This window comes from Rhinolophus sinicus, linkage group LG15, assembly GCF_036562045.2.
Source record: "Rhinolophus sinicus isolate RSC01 linkage group LG15, ASM3656204v1, whole genome shotgun sequence".
Taxonomy (NCBI): Eukaryota; Metazoa; Chordata; class Mammalia; order Chiroptera; family Rhinolophidae; genus Rhinolophus; species Rhinolophus sinicus.
The window spans coordinates 11,234,116-11,258,021 of NC_133764.1; the positions used below are offsets into that span (position 1 = coordinate 11,234,116).

General features: G+C 47.9%; 2 protein-coding genes across 8 annotated transcripts in view; one reads left to right on the forward strand and one right to left on the reverse strand.

Annotated features, from left to right (window-relative positions):
• The window catches only part of SLC16A11 (solute carrier family 16 member 11), a 52,481-nt gene extending 32,840 nt beyond the window's left edge, over positions 1-19,641 (forward strand). The window contains exons 1-9 of one of the 6 annotated variants that reach the window (XM_074320108.1): positions 8,226-8,466; positions 10,793-10,960; positions 13,347-13,500; positions 13,709-14,727; positions 15,513-15,576; positions 17,101-17,311; positions 17,575-17,718; positions 17,877-18,644; positions 18,732-19,641. In XM_074320108.1, the coding sequence (XP_074176209.1) occupies positions 15,565-15,576; positions 17,101-17,311; positions 17,575-17,718; positions 17,877-18,644; positions 18,732-18,961 (1,365 nt within the window). In that variant the 5' untranslated portion in view covers positions 8,226-8,466; positions 10,793-10,960; positions 13,347-13,500; positions 13,709-14,727; positions 15,513-15,564 and the 3' untranslated portion in view covers positions 18,962-19,641. Of the gene's footprint in view, positions 1-8,216; positions 8,467-10,792; positions 10,961-13,346; positions 13,501-13,708; positions 14,728-15,512; positions 15,577-16,710; positions 16,850-17,081; positions 17,312-17,574; positions 17,719-17,876; positions 18,645-18,731 lie in introns of those variants that run through there. The other 5 variants (XM_074320110.1, XM_074320112.1, XM_074320109.1 and 2 more) reach the window with 5 other exon arrangements.
• SLC16A13 (solute carrier family 16 member 13) lies at positions 19,634-23,049 on the reverse strand. Of its 2 annotated transcripts, none has more exons than XM_019719220.2 (4): positions 22,851-23,049; positions 22,566-22,709; positions 20,944-21,681; positions 19,634-20,244 (listed from the first exon to the last, which is right to left on the reverse strand). In XM_019719220.2, the coding sequence occupies exons 1-4, from the start codon at positions 23,047-23,049 to the stop codon at positions 20,051-20,053; spliced, it is 1,275 nt and encodes a 424-aa protein (XP_019574779.2). In that variant the 3' UTR covers positions 19,634-20,050. The 2 variants fall into 2 exon arrangements, 1 of the variants encoding a protein (XP_019574779.2); XR_012492234.1 differs by having other exon boundaries at positions 20,119-20,244; positions 20,352-21,681.
• Positions 23,050-23,906: the final 857 nt, after the last annotated feature.

Sequence of the window (23,906 nt, forward strand, 5' to 3'; positions counted from 1 at the left end):
AACTGCTGTGTATTGGTTCTCCTGCTCTCCTCTAGTTGTTATAGTTCCGATGGAACTCCCTTCTAATTCTCCTGCCAGGTGGCCCTCTTCCATGCTCCAAAACCTCTCGGGGCTCCAATGTCACGTTCCTTTCTCCTTTGCCTTCCCCCTAGATATGGGCTCATTGCTTCTCACCAGTCACAAGGGGCTTCATCCACCTTTGTTGTTCTCATTCCTGCTTACACTCTGTAAATGTCCCTTCATCAACTCTTTTCAGTTAAATCCTTTTGTGTTGCCATCTGTATTTTGCTGAGACTGAAAAAAGCATCTTTGAAAAAATTATAGATGTTTACCAAAGAACACAGGAAAAAAAAAAAGACTAAATCTCCAGTAGAAAGTCAACAAACTTTTCAAACTCAGCATGTCCAAAACAAAGCTTATTTCCCCCATCCTACCCACAGAACCAGCTTCTCTCACAATCTTCCCTATCTCAATTAACTGATATTGCATCCTTCTAGTTTCTCAAGCCCCATACCTGGAATTATGCTTGACCCTGTCATTCCCTCAAACTCCTCAACCAACCCATTAGCAAATCCTGACTGCTGTACCTTTAAAATACTCATATATCCAGAATGTGGGAGGACACTTTTCCCCCATTCCCTTTCTACTATTCTGGTCAAACCATCATTGCATTTCACCTGAAATAGTGCAATGACCCCACCTGGTCCATGTTGCCATCCTTGCTGCCCTTTCTATGAGTCACAACCCAGCAGGCAGAATGATCATATTACAACATGAACCCCATCATGTGATTCCTATATCAAAACTTTCCAAAATCTTCCTGTTGGACTGATAGTAAAGGCAAATCCTTTCCAGTGGCCTTCAAGGCCCAATTACTCCACATCTCTTGACCCTCCAAACTCATCTGCTCCTTTCCCGCTGCTCATTCCACTCCAGCCACCCCAGCCTCCTTGCCTTCCCCTGAACATAACAGTCATTTCCCTGCCTAAGAAAGAACAAATAAGACTTTATGCAGATGCTAAAATTAGTGGAATATATCTTTATTTATGATTTGGAGAGAAGTTTATGCTATATTGTTAATTTTTAAAAAGCAAGGTGCAGAGCTGGCCAGTGGCTCAGGCGGTTAGAGCTCCATGCTCCTAATTCCGAAGGCTGCCGGTTCGATTCCCACATGGGCCAGTGGGCTCTCAACCACAAGGTTGCCAGTTCAATTCCTCGAGTCCCACAAGGGATGGTGGGCTCTGCCCCCTGCAACTAAGATTGAACATAGCACCTTGAGCTGAGCTGCCGCTGAGCTCCCGGACGGCTCAGTTGGTTGGAGCGTGTCTTCTCAACCACAGCGACTCCCGCAGGGGATGGTGGGCTGTGCCCCCTGCAACTAGCAACGGCAACTGGACCTGGAGCTGAACTGCGCCCTCCACAACTAAGATTGAAAGGACAACAACTTGACTTGGAAAAAAGGCCTGGAAGTGCACACTGTTCCCCACTAAAGCCCTGTTCCCCTCCCCCAATAAAAAAGAAAAGCAAAGTGCAGATGATCCTATTTATATATAACATCTAAGCTACAATATATTGGCTTTCCTTCTCCACCTTTCAAAACACTCACGTTCCCTCCTGTCAAAAGGGATGTGTGCACGGACTCAAGGAATCGCTCTTAGCAGGATTTACAGGGCTCACTGGCGGGGACTGAATCCCTTTCATGAAGAGTGTGTATGTGTGCACAGAGCCCATGCCAGGGTATCAGGCAGCACTGGGCTTGAATCCTGGCTCTCTCCCTTATGAGAGTTTGAGTACATCACTCAATGAACCTCAGTTAATCATCCAAAATGCCTCCCAAAGTTCTTGTAGGAATGAATGGTTAATGTATGGCAAGTTTTTGGCACAATCCCCATCACAGATTTGATGCTCAATAAAAATTTGCTCCTGTCCCTGGCTCCTCCCCTCCTGGTCCAGCCAGAAAATCCTCTTCTCTGTTACCTTCTCTCCTCCTTTCCCAGGTTCTTGAGTCCTTGGTTGACTTTTACTTCTGAGTGGAGGAAAGGCCAGAGCGGTGCCAGCCTGATGGTTAAGTCACCTGACAATGCTGACTCAGGGGTTCAGATTCTAGGAGCCCAGGTTTGCATTGGGCAAGATAAGAGAAATGGATTCCTCTGGACCTGAGTCAAAAATATCTGATGACATCAAAACTTTTGGGGAATTCGGAGGCAAGAAGTGAAAAAGGATGTGGCAGAGGGAAACAACAAACTTCACCCTTGGCCCCTTTTGGTACTGCTCCCCCTTTCAAGCAGTAAAAATAAGGAAGTTGGGGAGCCGGAAAGAAGACAAAAGCGGAAGAATAGCACCCTGGAGGAGAGGTGCTAAGTGGAGATCATCCCCCACTGCCACCTACATAACCCTTTGTCTGTGCTCCAACCCCCTTCTGATTTACTGTCCATGGCCAGGGGCTAGGAAATCTCAGGGTACAGAATGTTGGGCCCCTCCACACAGAGACAGGAAGAATTCAGTCACTTGTGTGGAATCTCTCGACCTTATGGCCCTCCATTCAGAATTTTTTGACCCTGATACTTGCACTGCCTAAGAAACCAGGAATCATGTTGTGGGGACAGAGTCCCAGAAAGCAGTTTCCAGGCTCTCAGCCTCACGTGGAAAGGTGCTGGCTCGGGTAGTAGATGGCCATCAGCTGTGACTAGTTGGCCATCAGCTGTTACCAGTTAGCCATTAGCCACTGATATAACTGCCATGGCTAAACTAGCAAGCACGGATTGCAGTTAGCAAGTGAGATTGGTTTGCAGAGACAAGTGGACGCCGGGTTGTGGATCGTGTGGCTCCTGCCTCCTGTGTCTCCAACCCAGCCGCCAGCGAGACTACAGTGGTATGACTCCCTATCTATGGCTCCGTGGGTGTTCCTTTTTGGTCTCACCATATCCTGTGTTCTTGTGCAGGGAGCGGGACCAGAAACCCCACATGGCACCCTGCATGACAATGGCTCTAACTCCAGCTCAGCCTCAGCCTGAAACCAACCCCCAGTCCCAATTTCAGTCCCAACCTTAGCTCTAAATTCATCACTAAATTCAAGTTGAATCCCAAACATAACTCCAGCCTCGCCCCACCCTGAACCTCAGCCCCAAACTCAGTCCCAAACCCAACATGAGCCCTGTTCACAATTTTAGCCTGAGACCCAATCTCACTTTCAGCTTCAAACACCAGACCTAATCATACACCCATCTTAATTCTAACTTCAGTCCCAACCCCAGCTCAACCTTGGATCCAATTCCAAGCCTGATCCCTGTTTTAACCTCACCTGCAAACCCAGCCCCGTCCCCATTCTAGTGCCAACACCAGACTCAGTCTCTACCTGGCCTCACTTCCTACCTCAGAACCAGCTCTAGACCTACCTCCAGCATCATTCCAGGATCCTCCCAAAGGGGCCCTAACACCTGCCCAGGCCAGCCCCTCTCTGCCTCCATCTCAGCTCCAACAGCCTCAGAGATCACTTTGGCCCAAGATGTCAATGAAGTATGAAGACGTCAAGTGCTTGGAGAGTGAGAATGAACAGAGGTTTAGGAAACATAAGAAGACAAGCAGAATACCCCAGAGACAGGCCCAACCCTAAAAGTTTTGGGGGACTGAACTAGTTCAGTCTTACTCCCCTCTTGGCTCCCCCTCCTCAAGGAGCCTGGGAGCAGACATGAGGATACCTACAGCATACAGTCCACACCCCACTCACCTCCCGACCGCTGGATGTATCTACCCTGCATGGGCTCAGGGTGGACACACTCCACTGGGCTGCATCTCTGAGGTCCTGGTTTTGCTCTTTCCTGTGACTTTGGTTATTGATATTGAAAGTCAAACTTTTGGAATTTGAAAAATCTTTTCTCTCCTCCACAGCCTGGAGCTTGCAAATCTAGAATCACCTGGCTTTCAGAATGTTGCTTCTGTCATGAGTTCTGAAAATCCATTCAGAGATCCAGCTGAATTTTTTGTCTTGGCTTATGTGCATATCTGCTCCTAACTAAGGGCAGACAGTGTGAAGAGCAGTCACTGCACCTGAGTGGTAGGCAGGAATTGGTTACACCAAGGTTTGATGCTGGGAACCTCATCTACTGTAAATATTATTGCATGCTTTTCATGTAATACCTTTCTGCACTCTGATATTTTCTAACTGCATAAAGTGTATCTTTAATTTTAAAAACAAGCAAATAAATGACATTGAAAATATCTAACTAGAAATTTTTACCAACTTGCACATGCTCTCCCAGTTTAGAATGAGTGAGTCAAGGTCACACTGTAATTGTCCCTCCCATAGCAAAGACAAAATCAACAATTCTGGCCTGGTTAGGTGTGGCAGTGTCACAGGCACCACGAAAGGGAGACTGTCCCAGCTCTGAAAAATCAGAATGCTTGGAGTAGGTTGGATTAGATGAGGGTGTGCCATTAGTGACAGGTTCTGAATATTAAGAATATTAATATCCAGAAAGAGGGTCAGGGACTGGGAGGAAGCACAACTAATCTGGCACATCAGGAGACCTGCAAATTGAACCCCCAAAAAATGTTATTTAATGATTTTTATTTTTTTAATTTGTATTGGGTAACTGTGTTTTATCCAGGACCCATCAGCTCCAAGTCAAGTCACCATCCTTCAATCTAGTTATGGTTTTCAGTCTAGTTGCGGGGGGAGGCGGGCAGGGTGCAGCCTACCATCCCACACAGGAATTGAACCGGCAACCTTGTTGTGAAGAGCTCGCACTCTAACCAACTGAGCCATCCAGCCACCCACTAGCAGCTCAACAGCATCTCATTGTCTTCAATCTAGTTGTGGAGGGTGCAGCTCACTGGCCCATGTGGGAATCGAACCGGCAATCCTGTTGTTAAGAGCTTGTGCTCTAACCAAATGAGCCATCCGGCCATCCCAAAAGTGTTATTTAAAAGCTACATTTTCACAAATTAAAACCACCACCACTACCCTGAATTTTCTTCTGTCTGGCAAGAATACATTTTTAAAAAAGACTATTCCTTAATTTTAGGAAACTTCCCATGCTAGGTCTCTAATTATGCAAAGAAACCCTCTGGTATTCAAAGTTATACCAGACCCTCTTCTGAAAAAGGACTTTGGTTCAAAGGAGATAAAACTGCTCTAAGTTGCTTCTGCAAACCAAGAGTCTTAGGTAAGGAGGGGATGAGATGGAGAAAGGGATGGTGTGATACTTGTTTGTTTGGATGAGTTTGAACCCCTATTACAGTCCTATATTAGAAGGACTCTTTGGTTATAAACTACAGAAAAATCTCTGGATTTAGGTAATGGAAAAAGACCATTACTTATACAAGAGTGTCTCACACAACCTGTTATGGGTTGAATTGTATCTCTCTAAAAAGAGATGTTGAAGTCCTAACCCACCCCCACTATCTGTGACTGTGACCTTCTTTGGAAATAGGGTGTTTGCGGGTGTAATTAGTTGAGGTTATATTAGAGTAGAGTGGGCCTTTACTCCAACATGACTTCTGTCCACATAAGGAGAGAGGAGACACACACACACAGGGGAGAAAGCCACGTGACCATGGAGGCAGACTGGAGTCAAGGATGGCCTGCCAACCACCAGTAACTAGAAAGATACAAGGAGGGGTTCTCCCCTACATGTTTCAACCTCTTAATTTCAGACTTCCTGACTTCAGATTTCTAGTTTCCAGAACTGTGACATAATACATTTCTGTTGTCTTTGTGGAACTTTGTTAAGGCAGCGCTAGGGAACCGAAAGGTGACTCAAAGGCGGGGAAGTGACTGAAGCCCTGAGATAGACTGGAAATGGAGCTGGAACCCAGAGGGCCTCTTTCCTCACTTTGCCATTGGCTTTATTCTTCTTTCTCACTGCAGACCATCATTCTCTGCTCTTTGGCCAACACTCTGTGTGGTCATTTGTGGCTCTCTCCTATACAGGGCTGGGACAGCAACCAGTCCAGGGTGGCCTTTTCCTCCGTTCACATAATTCAGACCAAGGGCTGAATTATGCTTGATTTAAACCTATTAGGGAAAGTCCATTCTCTTTTGTCAGTATTGGTTTAGGGGTAGACATGTGACTCAGTTTTGGCCAATGACACTTGAGGATCTGGAAACTTGCTGGGGCGTCTGTGAAAGATTTTCTTTCCTGATAAAAAAGGCAGATGTGTCAAGGAGGAACCCTGCTTGAGATTCCTGCCGTGGATGTTTCCTTGTTGAAGACATGATGTTTGGGGCAGTGGCAGCTGTCTCATGACTATGAAGGGAAAGCCAAGAGAATGGACTCTATTAAACTGCTGTAGCCGTGTGAATGTATTGTGTATGACCCCCTGGGGGAAGGCAGAGAGTGGTATTTCGTGGACCCAATGCTGGCTTAATGCTGTGCACTGAGTACAGTGCTCTGCACATTTTGCTTCTCATCTGGAATGAAAATACACACTTCTCTTAGAGTTAGCCTACTTGTAGTTTTTTTTTTGGGGGGGAAGGACAGGAATTGAACAGAATCTGAAGAAAAATGTATGAATCACTGGCTAGAAAGGAAGACAAATACATGGAAAAGATTCTGGTGCCTCCCTCCAGAATCGTTAGGATTTGAAATGTCAGAGTGAGTCACAGCTGGTCATGTTTTATAAGTGAAAAAGCAATCCCATTATATATTACTCATGTGGTTCGTGATTACTTCATGGGGGTGGAGGGGAACAGTCTATTGTCATTTGATAGAATGGTTTCAGAACGAGAAAAGAAAACCATTAATCAAGATAAGCAGTACACAATCCTCCTGAAACCCTCAGTTTTCCACCGGTTGATTTGTACTGCCTGAGAATAAGGGGCAAGACACTAACCCTTCTATACACACACGCATAGCCACTACCGCCTAAAATTGGCCAATTCAGAAGTTAACACATTAACTCTCCAGTTTCATATCTTGACCATGGTGAACTGCAACTAGGAATGGAGTAATTCTGTCCTAGAAGATCATAAGGAACAGAATGCTTATATAAACTAGACAGCCTTAAACATCTGTAAGAAATTGTATAGATGGCAGTTGCAAAAAACCTTAAAAAAGATTGTCCCCTTCTGTCAGCAAAACTGTTCAGCCCTCTGCTGAAGCCCTCATCAGGTTCTGTTAATCCAGCAGATGGACATGAGTAAATGGGAAGTACCCTGTTTGCATTACAGTCCCCTGTCATCTGACCACTCATGTTAATCCTAAGGCTTTTACCAGTTCACTGACTGCAAATCAAAGCTAATCTGATGGCCATAGGTCTTTACTTCTCAACGTAAGGGACTGGAACGACTAACCCCCTCTTGCTTTTGCTGTCCTCATTCCACCACTGCTCTTCAGGCTTTTCCTGAATTCTCAGAGTGGCTCCTTTCTTAAAGGCAAGATCTATATCACACTAATTAAAGTCAAAGAGGAGATGGATCACTCGTTCTCTGGCTCTTTCTGCCTGAGAATCACCCCCACTTCCCTGCCTGGCCCTGGAAACTAGTTCTATCAACATTGTAATGTCCAAATAGTGCATTTTGTAGAATTCCAATAAAGTAGGCAATTAATCAAATGTTTGATCTTCTGTTTGGAATCTGAGGGGACTCAACCCGGCTCCTCCGCTCCTCCGAAGGGAAGGTGGCCACCTTGGCCATTTCCACACTGCTGTTCTGAGACACTGTTGCCATGGAGAGCCTCACCAGCCCCAGCACCCACTGGGCAGTGGACCAGCTCAGATCTCAGGCTCACTATTGTGCCTGAAACGATGGCAACTGCTGTGGGCATTCCTCACTGGAAATCTCTCTAGTTCTTCCAGTAGTTTCCTTTTTTCTTATTCATGTTTTCAAATTCTCTTCTATTTATTGGATAAAGTTATTTTGTATTTTCCCCAAAATTCCAACATCTAAACTCCTCACAGGTCTATTCTGCTGTTTGCTGTTTCTGCTGATTCTCATTCCTGAGATCCTGTTTTTTTTTTGTTTTGTGATTTTTTATTTTATTTTTTTAACACTATAAGGTCTTAGTTTTTGGAACTTTGTCTCCCCAAATTCTTTTTTTTGTTGTTTTGTGATTTTTTTGGTCTGGTCTGGTGGTATATTCTTCCAGAGAGGATTTGTGTTTGTTTCTGCTAGGTGCCTGAGGTCCTTCCAGGCTGAGACTACTTTAAATAAATCACTCGGCTGGACGTTTCTTGGACTTCAAATGATGTGTATTTGTGCCCTGATGCTGCTTAACGGCAGGCTTATGGTTATGAATTTTTATGGGAATCTCCTTTTCTTCTCTAGAAGACCAGCTTCCTTCTCATCCTTTTGTGGTACTTTGTAAGGCTGTTGTTATGGTCTGACTCCTCACCTCATGGGCCCAAGCCTTCGTTGCTTGCCGCCCACAAGGGCGTTGCGTTTGAAATTCCATATTACTGTATTCGGCTCTTCAGGTGGCTATCTGCTTTGGCCTTTGCTTACAACCCTGGATTCATGCTTCAGCTGTAAGAATCTTTCTTTCTAGCTAAACTATTAATTTAAAAGGAATTTCTTTCTTTTTATCCAGCACTTTTAGGTGTTTTGTAGTAGGAGTTCAGCTTTCCTATTGCTAGAAAAAGAACTTAAAGCTACTGTTTTATATTTATATATCTTGTATCCAGTCATCTTGCCAAATTTTCTTATTAATTCTGATAATTTTTTATACTAGAGCCTCTTGTGTTTTCTAGGTATTCAATCTTATCAATATGTACTTCCTTTTTGGTACTTGCTAGAACCTCTGGACATTGTTGGGTAATAATGGTGATAATGGCTATTTCTTTTTAATGAAATAATGATTTTTCTTTTTAGGATATTTGCCTTTTTTGAGAAACACCCTTTATTAAATTTTAGAAATTTCCTTATATTTCCAAATATTGTGTTTTAGGGTTTGTTTGTTTGTTTTAGACAAATAGCTGGTGAAGAGCATCAAATGTCTCCTCAGATTTTACTAGTGTGATGTTACATCCAGTTTTTAGCCCTGCCGTGCCTGTTCATGCTTTAGTCATTTACCACTTGAGTGGGGCTGAAGCTGAGGATATGAGAGACAGAGAGAGCTCTGAAGATGTGGTTTTCAGGATGAATTTACAGAAGGGGCCTTGTGCTCCTGGATAAGAAGTCAGCAGCTTATTGTGAGGATAGTGGGGAGGCTTTGTGAATAGATCAGACTTGAATTTTGGAGAAAAAAAGAATCACTCTGCTGCAGTGAAGAGAATGGATTGCTGGGGGCAGCTGGAGGCAAGGAGACCAGTTAGGATGCGGGTGTGGTCATCTAGACTGGGGGAGGAGAGAAATGCATTTATTTATTTATTGCTGCTATATTCATGCCCACTTCATGCCATTCATTATGTCAGGTCTTTTACACAGAGTGTAGGTGTTTCTTCCTGCTCCTTGTGTGTATGTGTGGTGCAGGAGGGAGAAGTTTGTGGTAAAAATCAGACGGAACAAATCTCATTAATAGTAACAAAGAAAAAGTCCACAGCAGAGTCCCAGGAATGGACTCCTCCAGAGTCATCTTTGGTTTTCCAACCTCTCCAAGTCCCTTCAGGCACCAATGGGGAATCCATAGATGGCTTAGCAAACACTTTTGGTTTCCTATGCAACACTGATTCTTTTTTTCTCCTTCCTTACTGACCTGAAATGGTATTTAGGAACCCACCCTACTCCATATAGTCATGTGCTTTAGGTGAGTCTGGCTCTAGCACAGGCCCAGAGGTAGGACCTGATGACAGTCGGTCATGGTGGTGCCATCCCCCTTGTCAGTGGCTGGTTTAATCATGGACAAGGGATGTAAATTTGGCCATGGATGAAGAGCTGTCTGCTGGGGACTGTAGGCAAAGATTTCCTTACTGCTATGGGGGACACACTGAAAGCGATGTGCTCATTTTCTTCTGAACATTGTTATACTTGAATGTCATACCTGAAACTGCTACAGCCATGTTGCAACCTTAAGAACAGGCCCGGACAACTCTGCCTTACACGTTAGATCTCCAGAATGTCCAATTTACATTCCTACAGCTTCAGGACACCTGTTATCTGACTGCCTGTCTCCTCCCCCCTTGGCTTCTGATCCTGGTTGACATTATTCAGCTGGGAATTAGATTCTGGCCACCCAGGGCCACTGCAACCCTATGGCAGATCTAGGGGTTGTCAACGGAGTCCCCTAAGAGGCTGAGTCCTTTCAATCAGATGTGAGGTCCCAGGCTGGGATTGGGAAGGCTGACAGTGGGCCCAGAAAATTCAGAGGTAACTAAGTTCGGGTACCATGTTTCCCCAAAAATAAGACCTAGCCAGACAATCAGCTCTAATGCGTCTTTTGGAGCAAAAATTAATATAAGACCCAGTCTTATTTTACTATTAAGACTGGGTATAATATAATATAATACCAGGTCTTATGTTAATTTTTGCTCCAAAAGATGCATTAGAGCTGATCGTCTGGCTAGGTCTTATTTTCAGGGAAACAGGGTACTACAGAGGGGAAATGATAGACATCACCTCTTGCCCCTCTGGTGTGACGGCCCCCTCTCAAATCAAGACATGAGGAGCACAGGGAACTGGAGTAAAGATGGGACTGAAGTAGAGATGAAGGGGTGACTACCGGGGCTAGAAAATGGGAAGCAGTGAAATGGAAGGGAAATTCCATTTGTACAGTGCCTACCATGTGCCTAGAGTTGAACTGTTCCTTTCCAAGCCTTATTTAGCAGAAGTCTCACCAACAATCTAGATGCCTAGAAAATATTGGAATTAAGAATCAAGAACTTTGCTTTTAACAATTCCCCATGTTTGCTTTTGCAGGATGCATGCACACGGCTATCTTGATTCAAATTCCATTCCTATCCTGACAACCTGTTTTTAGTGGATGTTTGGACTGCTTTGCACCTGAAATTCTTCCTCCGTTTGAGAAATTTATTATTATCATTATCATCATCATCATTATTATTACTGTTATTCCACTTTATTGAGGTATGGTTGACGTCCCACCTTATTTTTTTGATGGGAGGCAGAACCCATCTACCTGCAGACACTGAAAAGACCAAGTGTTTACTTTCTTGGTGTCCCTTCCAGCCAGAATGAGAGCACATGATGAAGGTTCAGGTGGTCAGGAATACTGACCGTGGACTTGGATTTTTTAGAGCTAGTGGTGAATAAAGTAGAGAACACTTCTGAGCAGCAAGTTTCTAGGCACTGTGGACACAGAGAGCCAGCAGCGACATCTAGTGTCCAATGGTGACAGCAGCAGCCATGGCGACCCATTTAGCCCTATGGATGTCTGTGTTCCTGCCAAACTGAGTTCTTTAGCCTTCTTGATAATTCTGAGAGCTACCCAGTATATCCTGTAATCAATCATTTCTCTCCTTAAATAACTTGGAGTGAGTGCCCATGGTTTACAACTAAGAACTTTGACATAGATGTTGGCCAAAGTCCCAGAATCAGAAAAATGCCCGATAAGACACATTTGGAGAGTTAGACACACAGACCAGTCTCAAACATATTAGCTGGGTGCTTCCCCCACCACCCTGATCCCCTTCCTGAAGACTGGGTAGTCCAGAGAGATCCAGGAGCCAGAGGCTCCAGACCTTTAGCACTTAAGGGGGCTAGGGAGGTGGGGGATGGTGAAGGAGGGAAGGGCTGGGGACTGGATTGGAAGATGCACTGGAGATGGACTTGGTAGAGGGGATGAGAAAAGTAATGTGGGGTAGGACTCCCACCCCATCCCAACCCATTCCAGGTCTTGGCTGAAACCTAGCTCAGCCTCAGCTCTGTCTTCATCAGTGCCAACTTCTGCCTGACCATGGCCTCCCCCAGCCCTAGACTCAGCAGTCTCCTTCCCCAGTCCCAGTCTCAACACAAAGTTCAGGAGACTCAACTCAGTTCTCCATTCATGTGTAGACTTGTTCTCTGCACATAACGAGCCCCACTGCCTGAGTGAGTGCATTTACCCTCCTGCTTCATTACCCACTCCCATTGCAGAGCACCTCAACAGATGTGCTCCCCTGGCCCTGAACCACAAACCCTGACCTTGTGATCGCCTCCCTTTCCTGGGTCAAGTTCTTCTTCCACTTTTCCAGACCCTGGGTCTGGGCTTTAAGGTGTATGCTGACTTCCCATGGCCTGGTCTCTCGGTGAGCGAGGGAAGGAAAGGATTCTGGTGGGTGAGGGGTGAGAGGCACTTAGAAGCCCAAGATCAGCTGGGCCAAACACCAGAAAGTCTCATATTTTTGTGTACCTCAAATAGAGCCATGTTTCCTGTGGGTAATACCATCTGTCCTTGCCTGTCCCCTTCCCTCCCCTCCCCCTTCTGTAGAGGGAGCCCCAAGTGGGTGTACCCAAGGAATGGCTAGGCTCAGTTCCAGGCTTCCCCAAGGTTGCAGACCCTTGAGGCCCCCAAAACCTCTCACAGGGGCTCCCATGAGAAAACTCCAGAGCAGTTTCAGAGTCTGCAAACACAGACACACTCCCAGATCCTGTAGTCCCCAAAGCAAATTATGTACAGACCTTGACCCTCTCTTTTGATCTCCCTAAAGACCCGACCTGGCTCAGTATCTACTTCTGGGACTTTCTCCATGTGGGCAGGCATTATCAGTTTGGTCCATCAACAACCCCTTCGTATGATGGTACCACATCCTGTTGAGTCCCTTTTTCAGTGTTTCTCTCATTCAGTCATTCGTCATTCACATTTGGCACCTTTGGGTGTCAAAGATCCAGAAATCAATAATGCAAGGTTCCACCTCCAGGGCAATATAGGGAAAAGAAGAGAAAAATGAATGATATCACCGCAGTCTGAGAAGTGCTCTCACGATGGTTAATTAGGCAAAGGGGGAGGTATCTAACACAGATTAGGAGCTGTTCAGAGGACTTCCGAGAGGAAACCCTGCTGCACCATCAGTGGAGACGACTTGGGGAGAAAAACATAAATAATGTATCTAGTCATATAAAACATTATTTTCCTATGAAAATATGCACCAGATTATGAAGTAGGATGCAAAATTCCACATGAATTTTCAATGTAAAACAAGATATTTCAGAGAAATTTCCCACATGAAAGGTCTATAACCCCAGACTCTTCTGACCCCTTAACTGTGGTATAAGTCCTCTTTCCTCTGTGTTCAGCTTCCAGTACTAGTGAATATTAGTGAATGCTATGTCCAACTGAATCAGTCTTTGGGAAAACATCTACATTCCTTAGCCTGACCTTTAAGACCTTTCATGATGGGACCTTTTGCCCCAGCAGCTTCGCCCTACATTGTTCTTCTCTACCCTCACTGTTCTCCATACAGCAGCTATTTACAGCTCTCCAAACAATAAACAATGTGCCCAGCTGGTTTATCCCTTTGTGATTTTTCCACAGTCTGCTCCCTTTGCCTGGAATGCCCTTGCCCACACATCCATCTGGCAAACTCCTACTCATCCTTCAAGACCTAGCTCAAAGAGCTCCTCTTCTGTGAAGCCTTCCCAGCAAGCCCTAGCAGAATGAGTCAGTTCCTCCCATGCACTACTCTATGGTGCGTGTCCCTCTCCTTGTGTTGAGATTTTTTTATTTCACTTTTTCTCTAATAATTATTTTGGGAGCTTGGAGGAGAGAGACTGTATCATTTATAATTGTATCCCTAGCCCGAAGCATAGCATCTGGCATAGTAGGTGTCTATATTTTGTGTGAAGGAGTGAATGAACAAAACTTAGTTTGATTCCTTTCTTCTCTTTTGTTTTTAGAGTCAAGATAGAGAGACCAGAATTTTCTCATGAACTTTGGAAAATGCTAAGAAAACCACTCACCACATTAAAAAAAAAAAAAATCCCATTTAACCTTTTTGTGGCTACTCACATCTTACAACCTGTGTAGTTCTACTGAGAGCTCAGCAGACCAATGTGGATCTTTGACCTTGAGACATGAGTAGACGTAGGCAAGTAGTGAAAGCGCTGAGAGGTCTAGTCAGATTTCTCCAAGTCACAACAATAGCAGCAATAGGGGCTGACACACATCATGTTCCAGGCACTGTTTTATGTTCCTTACTCATACATGTATACACAGCAACTCATTTAATCCTTATAAAAAACCCTATCAGGTAGCTTCTATTATTACCCCATGTTAGAGATGAGGAAACTGAGTCACAGAGGGATTGAAAAATTTGCTCACAATAATACAGCTAATAAGTGGCAGAGATGAGATTCAAACCCAGGAAGTCTAGCTTGGGAATCCACTCTCCCAACTTCAATGTTATATTAACTCCATGAGCAAAAGACATATAGTGATGGCAATTTTGGCTAAGAATATAGGGAACTTGAGGTAGAGAAGTGTGCTCTTTCACAACCAATCACCCCAGTCCCAGGCTCTGGGCACCCTCTGGGTTCGCAAGTATCCTTTAAAGGTGCTCAGCATAACTATACAACTCCCAGACCTAGAAGGCCCCAGTCTCCTCTTTGCTTTGCATTTCTACTTCACCACAGAGAGGGAGTAATTTGTTTCAGTTGGCTTTATTCAACTTGGGACAGAGTCCTCACCACCCATCTCAGGAGTGGGCTCCCTGCCCTGGTGGGTGGCTGAGGATCTGCTAGCTCCACCTCCCAGGTGCCTTTTACAACAGCAACCCAGACTAGAGAAACCAGTGAGACCACTTTCCTAGGATGTATATGGCAGGATCTTAAACCTTCATGGACTCCTGTGCCCTACCCAGGACATTTCGAGCAGAGGGCATGACATATGCAAGAATTCAGGAGTGAGAAAAAGACAGGTATGTCCATGGAGCAGGTAAGACACTACGGCTGGTGGAAGGGTATATGAAAGAGGAGGGAAATGGAATGGAAATGTATCCTGGGTCTACTTTTAGTTGTGAAAGGCTTTACACTCAAAGTTCAAAGTCAGATAATTAAGTTCGCAAACTTATTCTAGAAAAATTGCTACATACCTCATTGCTGAATATCACTACAGTCACCTTTGAAGCACTCCCCTTGGGAAGCTATGCACCGATGCCAGCGCCTAGTCCACCCTTCAAAGCAATTTTGGAACTCTTTTTCTGGAATGGCCGTTAGAGCCATCGTCATATTACCCTTGAAGTCCTGAATGTCATCAAAATGTCTTCCTTTTAATATTTCCCTTATCTTCAGGTAAAGAAAGAAGTCATTTGGGGTCAGATCAGGTGAGTAGGGAGGGTGTTCCAATAGTTATTTGTTTACTGGTTAAAAACTCCCTCACAGACAGTGCTGTGTGAGCTGGTGCATTGTTATAATGTAAGAGCTATGAATTATTGGCAGAAAGTTTGTCACATAGCCTTTTTAGCACTTCCAAATAGTAAACTTGGTTAACTGTTTGTCCAGTTGGTACAAATTCATAATGAACAATCCCTCTGATATCAAAAAAGGTTAGCAACATCGTTGCAACAAGTTCACAAACTTAATTGTCAGACCTCATAAATTGAGTTTTTCCCCCCCTCCTATTGTCAATAGAGTAATCAAGGTCAGGCTGTGTTTGTTAGGTTTACAGTTTCACTACTTAAGCTGTTGTTTTCTTTACTTGCAGATATTTCTCAACAATTGGGAAGTACTGCCATCATGTGGCTTTTGGGTGATACATGCTTCAAATTGTAAGTAGCTGAATTTTCTGATATTGTTTCATAATTAAAGAACACATCTCTTGATTCAAATAGCTGAAGTAAAGCAATGGTAACCTTAATCCTAATGTCAAAAGGATAATTTTTATGAAGTTTTTCAAGAAATCAGTACCAATTCTTGGATTTCTTACTTTGTTTTTAAAATTCTAATCACTAAATCTTTAGCAATTCCAATCACAAGGATCCTTTCTTTTCCCAGTAAACCCTATCTTAGAATTATAAACTCTTTGGCTCTGAAAAGGCTCTGCCATTTGCAGGCCAATTTGGAATCAAACCGTCTCCAGGCCATCATGTCCTTCCACTGTGGCAAATTCTGTTTCAGTCGTAGGTCTGTTCTCCTTGTATGGTCCCACAGTTGGACAGACCCAAATTCAAATATTTTCACCATTATTTACTGGGTGATTTTGGACAAGTCACCTCCTCTGGAAGCTTCAGTTACTTCATCTGTAAAATGAGGATGGCACCATCATCACAGGGTTATTGTGAGGATGAAGAGAGGACATGTGTAAAAATCGCCTGGCACCTCACAGCCCCTCATACATAATAAGGGAGTCCTTTTCCTTCCCTTGAATCTTTGAGGGCATATTCTTGTAGAGCACGCAATAAGCACTCAGTGGAGGTCTGTAATTTGATAGCCAAGATTTACGTGGCCTTCCAGCAACGTTTCCTGAGAACAAAACTACTCATTGCCTCAGGCCTTGGGGGACCACCCCTGTTTCAGTGCGTTGCCTACCAACCTTGGGCTTGCTGGGGATTGCAATCCACACGTCTTCTCCGTATGCAGCAGGCAGCAGATGTGTGGCCATGGGCGGGGTGGCATTCTTTCCTCGCTTTTTCGGGGGCTCGTGTGTGTGTGTGTGTGTGTGTGTGTGTGTGTGTGTGTGTGTGTCTGTGTGTCTGTGTGTGTGTGTGTGTCTGTGTAATTTAATTTCCGAGCGAGAGAGAGAGAGAGAGAGAGAGAGAGAGAGAGAGAGAGAGAGAGAGATTTAATCCCCGTGGGACTCAGCTTCTGGCCTCACCCTGGGCTCCGCGGATTGGCTGTCTCAACTCGCCTCCGCCCTGCGTACCACCGTGTCCCAGGTGGCTCAGGCCCCCCGCAGTGATCTGTTTACGGCGACAGCCGGCCAAGTTGGGCTCCCTCTCTGCACACACACCCCTCTGTGGACCGTCCTGCACAGGAAACGGGGAGAAATCAGGCAGAGCCATTCCTCGCCCTTTCCCTCCCCCCATCGCCCGGAGAGATCGGGTAAGGGATAAGGAGTGTGGGGGAGGGGGAGTCCCAGGCCAGGATGTCACCCAGTCCCGGTACCTCACGCGTACCCAGGAATTCTATCCCCAGGCCCAGCTCCTGCTCCCTCCGCCCCAGCCCTATCGTGCTCAGGGTGACGAGCCCTCCCTGGGCAAGCAGCAGCCAGAGGCTGGGTGTCAGGGATGCCAGGTCCCTAGAAGAGGCACAGACATGGAGACTTCATTCACAGGTGTTCCCTCTTCCCCCAGACGGCGATGATGACCCCCAAGCTGGCCGGCCCTCCAGACGGGGGCTGGGGCTGGGTGGTGGCGGCCGCAGCCTTCGTGGTGAATGGGCTCTCCTACGGGTTGTTGCGTTCCCTGGGCCTTGCCCTCCCCGACCTCGCAGAGCACTTTGACCGAACTGCTCAGGACACTGCGTGGGTCAGCGCCCTGGCCCTAGCCGTGCAACAGGCAGCCAGTGAGGGAGGGTCCCGAGGTGGGAGGCGGGAATGGGGTGAAGGAGTCGTTGAGTGTAGTGGTGGGGGACCCACCTGATTACCAGATAACCTGAGAAAGGGCGACGGGTGGAACGAAGTTCTAGAAGAGACAGTCATGAGGTTAAAGGGAGGAGCTATTAGGCTGGGGGAAGAGTTTTAGGTCTAGGCAAACAGCCAATGAGAAGTGTTGAATCGAGTTTTGGGGCCCAGGGGCGTGTCTTCCGTTTACTCTGCCTCCTTCTAGGCCCAGTGGGCAGCGCACTGAGCACCCGCTGGGGAGCACGCCCGGTGGTGATGGTTGGGGGCATCCTTACCTCACTCGGCTTCATCTTCTCGGCTTTTGCCGGCAGTCTGCTACACCTCTACCTTGGTCTGGGCGTCCTTGCTGGTGAGGGGAGAGGATACCCGGGTCTTTATGGGGTAATGGTGAAAACAGGAGCTTGTTGGGGGCTGGAAGCCAACTGGACAGCGTCCCCCTCCAAGGAGCAGGACTGGGATTATTGGGGCAGGCATCCCTGGTCCTCACCCCATCTTACCCATTCACAGGTTCTGGCTGGGCCCTGGTGTTTGCCCCTGCCGTCGGGACCCTCTCCCGTTACTTCTCCCGCCGTCGAGTCTTGGCTGTGGGGCTGGCCCTCACGGGCAGCGGGGCCTCCTCGCTGCTCCTGGCGCCCGCCTTGCAGCTCCTCCTGCATACTTTCGGCTGGCGGGGGGCTCTGCTCCTCCTTGGTGCCATTACCCTCCACCTCACTCCCTGTGGCGCCCTTCTGCGACCCCTAGCGCTTCCTGGCGACCCTCCAGCACCACCCCACGGACCCCTAGCTGCCCTCGGCCTAGGTCTCTTCACTCGCCGCTCCTTCTTAGTTTTTGCTCTGGGCACAGCCATGGTGGGGGGTGGGTACTTCGTCCCTTACGTGCACTTGGCCCCTCACGCTTTAGACCAGGGCCTGGCAGGGTATGGAGCAGCGCTGGTGGTGGCGGTGGCGGCGGTGGCAGATGCAGGCGCCCGGCTGGTCTGTGGGTGGCTGGCGGACCAGGGCTGGGTACCCCTCACACGGCTTCTTGCGGTGTTTGGGGCTCTGACAGGACTGGGGCTGCTGGCCGTGGGGCTGGTGCCGGTAGTGGGAAACAAGGAGGGCTGGGGGGGCTTTCTGCTGGCCACAGCTGGGGCCTACGGGCTGAGCGCAGGCGGTTACGCCCCACTGGTTTTCGGTGTGCTTCCGGGGCTAGTGGGCATCGAAGGTGTTGTACAGGCCACGGGGCTGGTGATGATGCTGATGAGCCTTGGGGGGCTTCTGGGCCCTCCCCTGTCAGGTAAGGACCTGAGCCACCATTTCACCTCCCCAACATCCTCTGCCCCTGGGATCTGAGGCCTCTAAATTCCTTTCCCCTTCCTCTCAGGCTTCCTAAGAGATGAGACAGGAGACTTCACCATCTCCTTCCTCGTGTGTGGCTCTTTGGTCCTCTCTGGCAGCTTCATCTACATGGGACTGCCTGGGGCGATGCCCTCGTGCCATCCAGCCTCGAGTCCAGCCACCGCACCCTCTGAGAGGGGGGAGCTGCTCCCCATTCCTCAAGTTGCCCTGCTCTCCCCAGGAAACCCTCACTCCACTCTAGACACTGCTTGTTGACCATTTTCTTTTGGTTTGAGCCCATCCCCCAATAAAGAATTTCTGGTTTTCCTGCAAGCTCCAATTGTTAACCAATCTAGGATGCTGAAAACATTCTACTTTAGATATTCAAAAAAGCTGATTGAAAGAAACACTAAGCCCTGGGGGAGCGGAAGGGTATCTATCTGTTCAGCCAGTCCATTTCTCTGTACCTAAGTTGTTGCCAATATAACAGGGAATCTTTGAGAAGTTGTCTGCCTGTCAGCTTCAATTTGTTTGGGGAGGGAGGGGGGCTCATGGGTGCTACCTGCTCCATCCTCATTTCACTTACTCAAAATTCTTTCCTGAATCTCAATGTCCTTCTACTGGCCTGAGATAAGTACAAGAATCCTAGACCCAGACTTCAGCTCTCTCAGCTTTAACTCCCTCTCCCAAACTACCCCCCTACATGCACATGCGCGCGCGCGCACACACACACACACACACACACACACACTGTGTCCCCACCATTCTCTTAATTTCTTTTCTAAGACACAGGAGATAGTGGGAAAGAGGGAGGTCAGTGGGAAAGTGGGAGGAACTGTAATCCACAGAGCAGAGTCCAGGGTTAAAATCTCTGGGTCACCAGAGCTCTTGGCCACCTCCCCTCCACCCCTCAAGCCGTGACCCCATTCACCAACCCAAGCATATGGGCTCTTTCTGGGATTCTGTTTATTACCCAGTTTTCTTATTCAGTTTTATCTCAAAGGAGCATCCCTCTTGCCCAAACATCTGTCTTCAGAGAAGAAACTTAGTAGGCAACACCAAAGATCACTTGTAAAACATAGTAAGTCTCTTGGCCTTTGATTTCCACAGCTGATTCACAGCTCAATGGAGCAGGCTGAACTCCTGGATCCTGCAGAAAAGGTTTTGGGCGCAAAGAAGAGATAGGAGTCCTCAACAAAATACAAAGGGTTGGCACACACATCGCAGGAGCCCCGCGCCTGCTGTGGCAGAAGACAGATCAAGATGCTTAAGGCACTGTGGTTCTGGGGGCATCAGGATAGGGCAGGAGAAGACCTGGAGCTGCCAACCTCTGGCTTTTTGGATCTGACAGCCCCTTTTTGGAGTTCAGTCCTCTCCCAGCCCTTCCTTGGGCAAAGGGATTTTGGTATCCAGTGCCTCTATTACAAGGTCCTGAGACTTGGAGGTAGATGAGGAGCAGAAGTGCGGCAGAGTGATGAGAACTCCACTCCCTGCAAGAAGGAAGGCCCCAGCCACCACAAAAGAAGCTGTGTAGTTGCCTGTCACATCCCGGAGATAGCCTATGTCCAAGAGAGAAAAAGAATACTCATGGGTGATCTATTTCCTTAGACTGATGGCTCAGACACATTTTTGGGTGCAGGCAAGAAAATAATCCTTAACCCATCACCTTGGAAGAGTTAGAACTCCTAACATAGGACTGAATGACCTTGAGAACTCTGGTTTCCCAACAGGCTTCAAAAGGTAATTTCAATCACCTTCCCGTCTTCAAAAAGGACCTCCAAACCAGCCAGTGAAGATTTGGGGATCCAAATCGAATCAGGCGCACCTCTGCCTTTCTTTCTGGCAATTGTGGCCCTCCCTTCTACACCTTCAGTTAATAGTTAAGAGGAAAATGTTACAGGTCTGAAGGTTCTGGGATCTTGAGAACTTTGGTCAGATGACTCAGACATTTGGGCTGGGGCCCAATGGACCAAGGGAAAGGGCAGTGACATGTTATGTCTGGCCAGGTAGCCAGACCCTCTGAAAACCCAAGCTGCAGGTACCCTACCAAGGATTCCACATAGCTCCTTTTAGTCTTTCCACAGCCCCAATTTCTTTGTCCCATGGACCTACTTCAGTGCTGCTATGATTGGCTATACAGGCCATGTAGTATACCATATCAGACAGCAATATTTATATCCACTCTAATGTAAATAGTCCCCTCCCCAAATGGTATGATACAGCAATCCTGGCCCACCTGGAAACCCCATTCCCCTTACCTGACAGAGGGGCCCCCAGCAGCCCCCCGATGCTCTCTACCATCTGCACCAGTCCAAGGCCACAGTATATCCTTCCATTCCCCACCAGATCAGGCAGCACGGAGAAGGCCACTGGGGTCAGGGCCCCTGATGTGAAGCCATAGGCCACAGCCAGAGTCACCAGGGCTGTGGGAGCCTGAGCAACAGGGAACAGGGCCAGTGACACCCCAGTCAGCGCAGTCCAGAGCGTCAGAAGTCGTGCCACAGGCCATGGGACTGCATCCCCTAGCCACCCAGAAACCACACGCCCCGTAAGGTCAGAAATAGCAGTCACTGAGAGTAGAAAGGCAGCAGGCAGTGGATCCCAACCCAGGTCCTGGAGATGGGCCACTAGGTGCACGTAGGGAATGAAGTAGCCAGTGTTGATCAGGGTGAGGGCAACAGTGTAACGGAGGAAGGGGCCATGACAGAGAAGGAAGGCAAGTTGGGCCCCAGGACCTCCCATGGCAGAGTCCTCAGTTAGGGAGAGTGGGCGGAGGAGAGCACCACAGGCCACCAGGTGGAGGGAGAAGGCAGACACCAGCAGTAAGGCACCCCGCCAGCCATAGTGGCTGAGCAGCCATTGGAAGAGTGGGGCAAAGGCAAAGGAAGACAGCCCCACGCCTGTCAGTGCCAGCCCCATGGCCAGGGATCGCCGGCGAGAGAAGTAACGGGACAGGCAGGCCAGGGTCGGAGTGAAGGTCAAGGCCCAGCCACAGCCTGTTAAAAAGGAAGAAATGGAGGTTGGGGACTCTTAGGGAGGTTTGGGTACCCAGTAACCCCAACACTGCCCAATAGCAGAATGTAGCACAGGCCTGGGTTACAATCCTAGCTTTGAGACTTTCTAGCTGTATGACCTTGTGTATTTTACTTAATCGCCCAGACTCGATCTCCTCATCCAAAAAATGGGGGTAATATACTTTATGGGACTGTGGAGGTTTGGATATAATGTTTGTAAAGTAACTAGCACAGAATTTTGGAGTCAGACCTGGTTTCTACCATTTCTGGCTGTGTGATCTTCATTTCCCAAGTTGCATAAGCTTCTAAAGCCTTGATTCATCTGTAAATAGGATAATAATATCTATTTCACATCCACAGTACCTGACACAACTTTACAGTATGTAATTTTTCCTTTTAATACTCTAGTCCTACTAACTTGGGGCTTGTATTAATACATTCTGGACTGGGGCGGCCGGTTTGGCTCAGTGGTTAGAGCGCAGTGCTCATAACACCAGGGTCGCTGGTTGGATTCCCACATGGGCCAGTGAGCTGTGCTCTCCACAACTAGACTGAAAACAACGACTTGACATGGAGCTGATGGGTCCTGGAAAAACAGTTCCCCAGTTGAAAAAAAAATTTTTTTTTTTAATATATATATATAGATAAACATTCTGGACTGACTTGTCATCTCTAAATTTCCTAATTGCCCCACCATGTTTATCAATTTAGTCATCCCTCTTAAAAATTCCCTTTGGGACAGAGGTGCTATTTAAAACTTTCTCTCAGCTTCTCCCTAAGTCTTTTGGAAAGAGCAGGAAGAAGGTGATAGCCCAGAGGCCAAAGACTCAGGCATTTGATTTTTCTGCCTGTGCTCAGGGTCTCACCTGAGAGCAGCCCAATACTCAGGTACAGGTGGGTCAAGGAGGTAGCAAAGGAGGCGAGCAGCATCCCCAGCGAAGCCAAGATGGCCCCAGCCATCACCACGGGCCTGGGCCCAAACTTCGTGCTCAGGGCACTGCCCACTGGGCCTGGGGAAGAGGAAATCGTTCTGTGAGAGGATCTCAGGCGTCCTTCTCAAGCACGCCGCACCCCCTCCCTTCCTTTTCTATCCCCGCATCCCCTCTTCCTTCCGAGGGTCGCAGGACACCGGACCCAGGCACAGCACTCACTCCCAAACTGCTGCACCGCGATTCCTATGGAGGTGATCCAGGAGACGCGCGCTGCCTGCTCCTCAAAGGCCGCCACAAACTCCACGAAGAAGACCCCGAAGGAACGGAGCACCCCGAACACCAACGCAGACTGGAAGAACGCTGCGAGCACCACCATCCAGCCCCAGCCCCCGTCGGGGGGCTCGGCCCTACGCGCCATCAGGGAGGTAACAGCTGCCACCACGAGTAAGAGCCCCCGCGGGAGCAGGGCTCAGGACGCTCCACCTCTCTCCACCCACCCAGCCAGCCAGCCAGCCGGACGAACGGACGGCTTGGGGTCGCGCAGGGGATGAAAGGCTGGTAGAGAGGAAGCTACAGACGAGGGTTTGAAAGCTGCAGAGAGGCTGCGTGAGGTGCCTGCGCTTTTCTCCTACCCAGGCGACGTTGGTGTGAACAAGCGGGTGCTTGCTGGGGAGACCAGCGCCTGGGGGCGTGGCTCTGCTGGCGGCTCGTAGAGAATTAGAGGCCAGGGCGGGACAGATCTGGGCGTGGGCCGGCGTTCGGTGGAACAGCCGGGAGGCAGCACTGGGTTTGGGCCCCACCCTTGAAGCGAGCCATTCTCCGTGTGGATTATCAATTTTTTCATTGCAAGTGTCAGCACCTGGTCAGCCTAGCGTAGCTCGCCAATGAGTACGCGTGACTCCTGAGCAGGGACTCCTGAGCAGGGTCTCCTGAGCAGGGACAAAGCCGGAAAGGCAGGGCAGGGTTTAGAGCATTGTTCTGGACCCGCGCCTAGAGTGGAGAGCATGCATCAAGGGGGAACTTTAGGAGGCCGATTCAGATGCAGGACGCGGGGACCTCAGGAGGCTGCTTCCGTTTCCTGTCCACCTAGCACGCCAATTCGTCCAGATTTCAGCAGCGGGACCCGCATGTAAGGAGTACAGGGGGGTTGGTGGTGGATAAACTGGTTCGGGAAAGGAAAACACTCACTTAATGAGGAGTTGCAAGTCCAGGTGGAGGCGAGCAGAGGGTAATGAGATGAGACTCAAACAAAATACCTGGCCCAGCTCCTGAGGC